Here is a 10,877-nt window from a genome sequence, read left to right on the forward strand (position 1 = left end):
GATTATATTGCTTGTGATGTTGTGGATATGGACGCATGCCATGTATTGTTAGGACGACCGTGACAGTATGATGTCGATGCTAAGCATGGCAGGAAGAAGAACGAACACTTTTTCGTATGGATGAACAAGAAGATCATTTTACCACCAATTCCATCCTCCCCAAATAACCTAAAGGATCAAAAGTCCAAACGTATTTCTCTTTGCAACAAGGAAGAGTTTCTGACCGAGTTAAAGGAGTTGAAACAGAGGTTTGTTTTAGTTGTGAAGAAAGAAGTAAAAACACCCATTGAGGTCCCAGAGAAGATGAAATCCCTGCTTAAGGAATTCGAAGTGTTGATTTCTGAAGAGCTGCCAGCGGGTCTTCCTCCCATGAGGGATATTCAGCACCACATTGATTTTATCCCGGGTTAATTGCTTCCTAATCTCCCTCATTATCGCATGAACCCGCAGGAGAAAGAAGATTTTACAGGACACCATTGAGGACCTTATTAAGAATGACCACATGCGAGAGAGTACGAGTCCATGCGCAGTTCCGACCCTGTTGACACCAAAGAAGGATGAGAGTTAACGGATGTGTGTAGATAGTAGAGCCATTAACAATATTACAATTCGCTAGAGGTTCCTAATCCCGTGGCTGGATGACATATTGGAGCAGTTAGGAGGCGCGAGCGTCTTTTTGAAGGTCGACTTGAGGAGTGGCTATTAGATCCGAATGCAACCGGACGACGAGTGGAAGACTGCATTCAAGAGTAGTGAGGACCTCTACGAATGCCTGGTGATGCCTTTTGGGTTGTCGAACGCTCCAAACACATTTATGCGTTTGATGAACGAAATTCTGAAGCCTTTCTTGGAAAGATTTGTAGTCGTCTACTTTGATGACATTCTCATCTATAGCCGAGATGAACAGGAGCATATGTTGCATCTCTGAGAAGTCATCCAGGTGCTAAAGGAGAATGAACTTTACATCAACCTTAAGAAGTGTGTGTTCTTGACGACTCAACTTGTGTTCTTGGGATTCGTGGTAAGCTCGCGGGGAATCCAAGTCGACGAAGATAAAGTCAAGGCAATCAAGGATTGGCCGACTTCGAAAAGTGTTACTGAAGTAAGGAGCTTTCATGGGTTAGCATTTTTTATCGGCGTTTCATTCGTAATTTTAGTTCTACAGTTGCTCCCATGATGGATTGTTTGAAGAAGGGTGATTTCGAGTGGACCGATGAAGCAAATGCGGTTTTTACCCTTATCACGGAGAAGATTATCACTGCACCTATCTTGGCGTTTTCGGATTTCGACAAGCTCTTTGAGCTTGAGTGTGACGCTGTGTAGGTATTGGAGCAGTCCTTTCTCAAGAGAAGCGGCTCATTGCTTTCTTGAGTGAGAAGTTGAATGAAGCTCGACAGATGTGGAGTACTTACGAGTAGTTGTATGTTGTTTTTCATTCTGTGAAGACTTGGGAGAGTTACCTCATTGCTAACGACTTCGTGATTTACTCAGATCATCAATCTCTTCAACACTTCAAGAATCAGAAACATATCAACAAAATGCATGGACGTTGGGCTTCATACTTTGAGCAGTTCAATTTCATTTTGAGACATAAGTCAGGAGTTGACAATAAGGTGCCCGATACTTGAGTCGGCGGGTATCTTTGTTAAGCATATTACAAGGTGAAGTTGTTGCTTTTGATAGTTTGAAAGAGCTTTATGTTGATGATGAAGACTTTCAGGAGGTTTGGGCAAAGTGTTTGATAAGACAACCCACAGAAGACTTTATTATTATTGACGGCTTTCTGTTTAAAGGAAATTGGCTTTGTATTCCAAAAACGTCATTGAGGGAAAAGATAGTTCGAGTCTTCGAGACTTACATGGTGGCGGGCTTGACGGACACTTTGGGCGAGAAAAGAATATTTTGAGTCTTGAAGAGAGATACTATTGGTCAAGTTTGAGGGAGGATGTGGCAACACTTGTGAGAAGCTGTCAAGTGTGCCAAGTTGCAAAGGGACAAGTACAAAATACGGGTTTGTATACTCCTCTATCTGTGCCCAAGGATATATAGGAAGATTTGAGTATGGACTTTGTGTTAGGACTTCCCCGAACACAGAGGTGTGGATTCAGTCTTCGTGGTAGTAGATCGTTTTTCTAAGATGACTCACTTCATCCCGTGCCGTAAGACCTCGGATGCATTACATGTTGCACGGTTATTCTTTCAAGAAGTGGTTCGGCTACATGGTGTTCCTAATTCGATTGTTTCGGATAGGGATAATAGGTTCTTGGTGACTTTTTGAATACTCTATGGCGACGATTTGACACTTCATTTAAGTATTCTAGTAAAGCCCATCCTCAAACAGATGGACAAACGAAAGTGGTCAATCGGACTTTGGGGAACTTGATTCGATGCATATGTGGAGAGAAGTCAAAGATGTGGGATCAAGCTATACCTCAAGCTGAATTTGCCTACAACTTGACTTGTTCATAGTTTCACAGGTATGTCTTTTTTTTCCATTGTTTATAGGAAGACACCTCGACATCTCCATGATTTGTTGAAGTTGCCGACAAATAGCAAGTTCAGCGAGGCATCAAGTTCAATGGCAGAGAATGCTTTCAACGTTCAGGAGGAAGTGCGTACAAAGCTCAAGAAGGCTAATGCAAAGTTCAAGGCGCGAGCAGACAAGAAGAGGCGACTCAAGGTGTTCAATGAAAGAGACATGGTGATGGTTTACTTGCGGAAAGAACGGATGCCGGCTGAAACTTATAGCAAGCTTAAGCCGAAACGATATGGCCCGTTTTAGATTCTTAAGAAGATAAATGATAATGTATATGTAGTGGATCTTCCAGAAGGAATGGCTATGTTGGTGACATTTAACGTGGTGGATATTTCTGATTATCATCCTTCAATCACGTTGTCAATCACGTTGTATTCAAGTGATGCGAACTCAAAGACGAGTTCTTCCAAAGAAGAAGGGACTGATACAGGAGATCAAGTATTGGGCGAGACGAGACGAGAAGAAAAGCAGCCGAGATGACATCAGCGGACGACGACTCGACATCTCAACTTGAGTCGAGGTGACAAGACAAGACAAGACGACGCACCCCAGTCGACAATCGAGACGACAGGATGAGACGACACACCCCAATCAACACGAATGACGGTGTTAGTTGACACATGCCAGTCGATACGAAGGGCAGTGTTAGTCGACACATGTCAGTCGACACGAATGGCGTTACTACTCGACACGCCTCGTGTCGGCTCGGAAACACATTAGGAAAGTGTTATATTTTTTATTATTTCCTTTTAAATTCAGACTTTCTTTTTTATTAGGGTTAGGATATGATTAGTTGGCTATAAATATTATTTCCTTTTGTAAATCGAGAATTAACTTTTCAATTATTGAATTAAGAGGAATTTCTCCATTATTTTCTTCCCTAAACTTTGGAAAATTAAGGCTTGTGGATTCAAGCTTGTTATCTATCTGTTATTGTCAGAGTTCGTCGGCATCGGAACGATATCCGATCGGCCTCACCGTTTCTACGTCTGCGTCAGATATCGTGAAATATAACTCACCGTTTCACCGTTTCTACACATATTTTACTTGTCTTTGTGTTGAGATAGGCACATTTTGACAAATTCAAGGGTTAGCTCACGAAAATTTATAAATTTTGAAATAATTATATTTTTCTTTGGTCAAAACAAACAAAAATAGCCAAAATCGTCAAGTTTAGCCCATGAAAATGTTAAATTTTGAACTACGTGCTATTAGGTCGAAGCAAATGAAAATGAACAAAAATCCTGGGTTTCCTAGGTCGTAGCCCATGAAAATCGAGACTTTTTCATTGTGTTTTAAATCAAATCATATCTTATAATTGAATAACACTGAGTAAATGTATGTATATATCCAAGAAGTGTCCATGAAGTTTGCGTACAAGTACGTGTCAAACACAGATGCGACTTCATTGTAGAAGTACCCGGGTAACATAAGGTTGAAACAATAAAAATTGACAAAAACTTATGAGTTTGAAGTAATCATACTTAATTGTCATGGAGTCAAAACAAACGAAAATTGTCAAAAATAGTGCGTTACATCGCCCATGAAAATTACAAATTCTGAACTATGTGTCATTAGGTCGAAACGAATGAAAATGAGCAAAAAGTCGTGAGTTATAGCTCATGATAATCGAGAATTTTTAACTACATGTACCTAATTGTTGTTGGATCGAAAAGGATAAAAATAAACATAGTCTATGAAATTGCAAATTTTGAAGTACACGTACTTAATTTTATTTAGGCTTAAATTGACAAATTGAAAAATTCGTCGGTTAAAGACCACAAAAATTTCCGAATTTTGAAGTAATTTAGGTAATTGTCATTGTATTGAAACAAATAAAAATTGCCAGAAATTGTGGTTTACGGTTGATAAAAGTTGCAAATATTGAATTATGCACCCTTAGGTCAAAATAGATGAAAAAGAACAAAATTGTGTGTTGTAGCCCATGAAAATAGAAAAATTTTAACTAGACATACTCAATTGTCATTGGGTCGAAGTCGATAAAAATAAACAAAAATCATGAGTTATATAGCCTATGAAATGGCGAATTTTAAAGTACATGTACTTGTAACTGGGTTGAAACAGACAAAATTTAACAAAACATGTAGGTGGCTCATGAAAATCAGGAATTTTAATATTAGCATACTAAATTGTCATAGACTCAAACAAATAAAATTTTCCTAATTCATTGACTATAGACTTATGGCACATGAAAATTATGAATTTTGAACTACGTGAACAAAAATTGTGTGATATATATATATAGCCCATGAAAATTTAAAAAAAATACTTACGCAGATTTAATTGCTATTAGGTTAAAACGGACAAAACTAGACGTTAATTGTAAGTTATAACCTATGAAATTGCGAATTTTAAAGTACACATACTTATTTGTCTTTGGGTTGGAATAGAAAAAATTGTCAATACTCGTGGGTTATTTGTTCACGAAAATCAGGAAGTTTAATGTGAGCATAGTTAATTGTCATCGGATCGAATGTTCAAACTTGCCTAAATCGTGGGTTATATAGCCCATGAAAATGACATGTTCTGAACTGTGTGCCATAAGGTCGAAACAATGAAGATGAACATAACTCATGGACAAGAAAATCGAGAAATTGTATCTGTGCATACTTAGTTAATATTGGGTCGAAACAGACAAATATAAACAAAAATAGTCATAGTTCGTTCTTATTTGTCTCTAGGTTGGACAATAATTAAAAAATTCGTGGGTCTGGTCCACAAAAATATATGAATTTTTGAAGTTGTAATTCTTAATTGTTATTAGATCGAAACAAACAAAATTTATTAAAATTATGGGATATAGCTCATGAAAATTGTAAATTTTGATCTACGTGTCACTAGGTCAAAATGGATAAAGAATATGGGTTATAGAAAATAGAGAATTTTTAACTACGCAAGGTCAAAGCGGACAAAAATAAACAGATATCGCGAACTAGAACCTATGAAATAGTGAAATTTGAAGTACACTTAATTTTTTATGATTGAAATTGACAAAAACTGACAGAAGCACAAGTCATAGTTCATGAAAATAGGCAATTTTATTGTAAGAGTACTTAATTGTCATGAGGTCGAACGCGCAAAAAAATCCTAAATCGTGGGTTACAGCTCATGAAAATTGTAAATTTTGAATTATGTGTGATTAGATCAAAATGGATGAAAATGAATAAAAATCATTGGAAATTCGAGAATTTTTAATTACGCGTAGTTCATTGTAATTGGGTCGAAACAGACAAAACTAATAAAAATCATGAGTTATATCCTATGAAATTGTGAATTCTAAATTACACATATTGGTTTGTCTTTGAGTTGACGTAGTTAAAAACTTAAAAATGGTGGGTTATGGCCCACAGAAGTCTACCAATTTTGAAGTAATCGTACTGGATAGTAATTGGTTTGAAATGAATAAATATTGTCAAAATCATGAGTTATAGCTCATGAAAATTGCACATTTTGAAATATGTACCATTAGATCAAAGCAAATGAATATGAACAAAAAATGTAGGCTATAGCCAATGAAAATCAAGCAGTTTTAATTATGCATACTTTATATGTATTGTGTCAATGGACAAAAATGAAAAAAATCGTGAGATATAGCCTATGTAATCTCGAATTTTGAAGTAGTCATTTTTCTTCGAGTTGAAATAGACAAAATTAAAAAAAGTCATGGATTATAGTTCATTAAATTGGGAATTTCAACGTGAGCACACGTAATTGTCATCAGGTCAAAAATTCCCTTAATCGTCATTAGGTTGAAATGATGAAAATGAACAAAAATTCTTGGTTAAACATATGAAAATCGATAAATTTAAACCATTCGTATTTAATTGATATTGGATGAAACAGGCAACAATGAGCAAAATCGGGATTTATAGTCTATGAAATTACGAATTTTGAAGTACACGTACTTATTTATTTATTTGTTGAAAAAAACAAAAACCTAAAACTTTGTGGTTATAGCCCTCAAAATTTACGAATGTTAGAGTATTTGTATTTAATTGTCATTGAGTCAAAATAAACAAAATGTCAAAATCATGGGTTATAGCCCATGAAAATGATAAAGTTTGAACTACGTGTCATTAAGTTAAGACGGATGAAAATGAACATAAATTGTGGGTCATATCACTTGCAAATCAATAATTTTTAACTACGTGTACTTGATTGTTATTGGTTCAAAATGGACCAAACTGAACAAAAATCATTAGCGTAGCCTATGAAATTGTAAATTTTGAAGTACAAGCAGTTAATTGTCTTTGGGTTGAAATAGATAATTTTTTTTTTTGAATATCATGGGTCTAGCTAATGAAAATCAGGAATTTCAATTTAAGCGTCTTGAATTGTCATTGGGTAAAAATTGCCTTAATCATGAGTTACTGCCATTGAAAATTGCAAATTTTGAATTACATGACATTATGTCTAAACGAATGAAAATGAACAAAATTCATGGGTCATCACCCGTGAAATTCAAGAACTTTTAATTACGCGTACTCAATTGCTATTGGGTCAAAACAATAAAAAATGAGCAAGAGTCATTAGTCAGCCTATGAAATCATGAATTACGGAGTACATGTAAGTGTCTTCTGGTTGATATAGACAAAAACTGACAAATTGGTGGGTTATAGCCTAGGAAAGTTTACGAACTTTGAAGTAATCGTGCTTAATTGTTAATAGTACTCAATAGTCGTTGATTCAAATCAAAAAATAATTGTCAAAATTGTGGGTTATAGTCCATAAAAATTGCACGTTTTGAACTACGTGACATTATGTCAAACTAGGTGAAATTGAACAAAAATTGTGGGTTATAGCCTATAAAAGTCAAGAATATAACTATATGTACTTAATTGCTATTTGGTCGAAACGAACAGAAATGAACAAATTAGGAGTCATTGGCTATGACATCACAAATTTTAAAGTACACATACTAATTGTCTTTGGTTGACAAATAAAAATTGACAAAAATCGTGGGTTATAGCTCATGATAATCAGGAATTTTAATGTAAGTATATTTAATTGTCATTGGGTCGAACGACCAGAATTTGCCAAAATCGTTGGTTATATAGCCCGTGAAAATTGCACATTTTAAACTACGTGTCATCAGGCCGAAACGAGTTAAAAATGAACTAAAATGGGTAGTTGTAGCCTATGAAATCGCGAATTTTGAAGCACACGTACTTATATGTCTTTGGGTTGAAATGGACAAAAATTGTGCTTTTGATTAAAAATACTTTGGTTTTCCATCTTAGTTATGATTTTTACTAAGCCTCTTGATCTAATAATGTGTTACAAACCCAACTTGTTGTAATGCTTTAAACCTCGTATTATGAGATGTTTTGCTGATTACAAACACCCAACTTGTAGAATTCTTTAAACCACATGTTTTGGGATGTTGTGCTGGTAACTTTAATTACGCTTTCTACCTCTCCCAGTCAGGGTGTTTAACATGAAACCCATTTTTTTGCTGGAACTCAGTTGAAAATGTCGTTTGGATCTTCAATGAAATTTTTGTGGTACACATATTTATGTTTCTTATTATTTCTTATACATATCCTTTGGAGTTTTCTCTTGCAAGTAGTAAAACCCTTGAGAAAGGGAATAACTACCCTCGCAAGTAAGCTGCTTCCTTTGCGTTTTGAGGAAACTGAAATTGTTAGCTTCTACAATATTTGGAAAAGAAAGATATTAAAACTTTCCAATTGTCAAGCTTCACTTTAAACTTGGTTGTAAGAAGTACACTGCATCATTTAGCCTTGATGGTTATCTTGTTTTCTTTGATTAGGGCTGCTACAAAATATTGTATTTTACATAGAGCGTGATTATTTTACAAGTAACTTGTGCTATTCCAGGTATTGCATGCATTTGCAACTGAAGGCGCTCATTGTGCTAAAGTTCGTGAAATTTTGAATGCTTCTAATGTAAGTTTCAAGCTTATTATTCATTCTTTTACCTCTAATTCATTTTTCTACGAAAGCAATTATAATTGTGGGAAATCACGCTTATAACGCCTTATAGGTTAACTGAGTGGATACCAAGGTTCAGCAATTTTGGGCTTTCATTTCATTTGATATCACGCCCCCCTTGTTTGATTATCAGTACATATTTTACCTATAATATGGAGCTTAGGTCTACTGTACATTGTTTTTTGCCACAGATATCTGCATTTGTATGACCTAGCCATAATTCTTTGTTCCCATAAGTTGGTGCATAAGCCCTATGCAATATGGAATTCTTTAAATTTACGTTCCGACATTGTTAATTTTTTTTTAATTCTTGGGATAATGCACATAAGGGTAGTATAGTTTTCTTCTATCAACTTTTCGACGATATACTATGCACAAAATGAAAAGGAAAAAAATGTGTTTCCTACAAGATTGAGAAAGTAGATTTCTCCCTATCTTTTTTCCTACTTTAATATCCTTTTGTTTCAGAACGTTAAGATATATTCTAGAAATATGGATCTTCATGATGTTTTGCCTCGACACTTTACCCATTATTGGTGGACTTTACTTTCGGTGAATCCTCCTGCTATATAATTGTTTTCGACGGACCTCAAGATTACATCTATTTGTTCCTGTGGATTTGCCTGAGCTGCTCAGATGGTTAACAATCAGACTTTGTTTTTCTTTCCAATTCTTTCAGCTTATCTTTTAATTGAAATTTTGCTTTCAGATATGGAGTGCATATAAAGATCAGAAACACGATCTTTTCCTCCCTTCGAATGCACAATCTGCTGCTGCTGGAGTTGCGGGACTCATCGAGAGCTCGTCTTCAAGACTTCCTTATGCTCTTGCTGCTCCTCCTCCACAACCTGCTCTTGTACGGCTTCCCTCCACTTCTACTGCTACTACTGTTGCAGCTCCAAACACCAATCGAGCCAGGCAGTCGCTGTAGAAAAGCAAAAGAGAAAATACCTCTACAGAGCCAGGCAGTCGCTGTAGAAAAGCAAAAGAGAAAATACCTCTACACAAGCCATACCTTTTAATTTATCAGAGTACATAAAAATGTACAGTCTCTTGATTTTTGTGATGAGTTCATTCATTTCCTTGTAAAGCTGACGTCTGTAGGTTTTGTAACATATCTACCAATATATACCATGAAATAAGCAAGATGGGTTCCATTGTGTACTACTACCAGCTCTGAGATAAGATGCTGTATGTAAACAAAGGCTTTGAGACACTGTACATACATACTCTTGATGATTTCCACCCCAACCAACCCCCCCCCCCCCCCCCCTGGCGTCCCCAGGGAAAAAAAAAGCTCTTTCACTTATCGAGATGGTATTTGTATCATGACAAGCTTATGCGTCTTACCTAGCTTGGTTTTATAGTTAGACTACTGCTATTTAAACTATATGAGCTGTATTATTGTACTACAAATCACAAAAATATGTGCTCACTGCTCTAGTGCTTATGTGTGCAATATGATGTTCCTGGTACTAGAGAAGTCTTGAAAAAGCCTTGTTATTAGTTTTTATGCAATTTCATCAATCTTACCGAGGAAAGAGGGGCATTATTGTACCACAGACAGATTTCGTTATTGTTAAAAAGTTACACCTGTATCAATCTTAATGTTTAGAGTGTTAACGGTTGAATAATGGGTAGACATGCTTACTTGTGAGTTGATAATCCAATGTTGTAGAATTCTTGTGGTTGAAGATATTGCCTCTGTTTCCTCAGTAAGAATGCCCCAATTCAGGCACGTCTGTTATCAAAGGGTAAATTGTGATCGACCCCCTACCCTTCGATCCATGTTTTGACAAAGGCAAGTCGCAGATAACCCCCCTGCCCCTCATGTATTGTATGCGTTGAGGGGGCTAATGAGTGCTGCTGAAAGTGCAAATGAGGGAGGTTTTCTGTAATGTAACCCCAACTCAGGTGTTTGGTATTTAATTTAGTGTATCAGAGCAATTCTCTATAGCTTACTTTGTGTTTCTGTGAATCGACCATATAGCCTGCAATGGGGGGTGGGAATGCAATCAGTTTGTAGATGGAGTTAGATATTAACAAAATCACTTGAGCAATGCTAGCCACAGGCCACGCGTCGCCTGTTGAGCTAGACTAGACCCCCTCCATATTATTGGGAGCCCACAGAGGTTGGTTGTTATGAGTTGAATGCTTGTAATAATACTCTCTACAAGTCGCCTGTTGAGCTAGACCACCCCCTCCATATTATTGAGAGCCCACAGAGGTTGGTTGTTATGAGTTGAATGCTTGTAATAATACTCTTTTCAAGGTGGAACTACGAAGTAGCTGCATGTGTAAAATAAAAAGCAAAGAGGCCAATAAGTCGGTCAAATTTATGTCAACTTAAGTGGACAAGAGGTCTT

The 10,877-nt window shown here is 36.3% G+C and overlaps 1 protein-coding gene across 3 annotated transcripts in view; it reads left to right on the top strand.

Annotated features, from left to right (window-relative positions):
• LOC109826219 (dnaJ homolog subfamily C GRV2) overlaps positions 1-9,754 on the top strand; it is a 41,643-nt gene extending 31,889 nt beyond the window's left edge. For 2 of the 3 annotated variants that reach the window (XM_020393227.1, XM_020393228.1), the window contains 2 exons: positions 8,398-8,466; positions 9,221-9,472. In XM_020393227.1, the coding sequence (XP_020248816.1) occupies positions 8,398-8,466; positions 9,221-9,442 (291 nt within the window). In that variant the 3' untranslated portion in view covers positions 9,443-9,472. The other variant, XM_020393226.1, reaches the window with a different exon arrangement.

This window comes from Asparagus officinalis, chromosome 10 (genome assembly GCF_001876935.1).
Source record: "Asparagus officinalis chromosome 10, Aspof.V1, whole genome shotgun sequence".
NCBI classification, from domain to species: Eukaryota; Viridiplantae; Streptophyta; class Magnoliopsida; order Asparagales; family Asparagaceae; genus Asparagus; species Asparagus officinalis.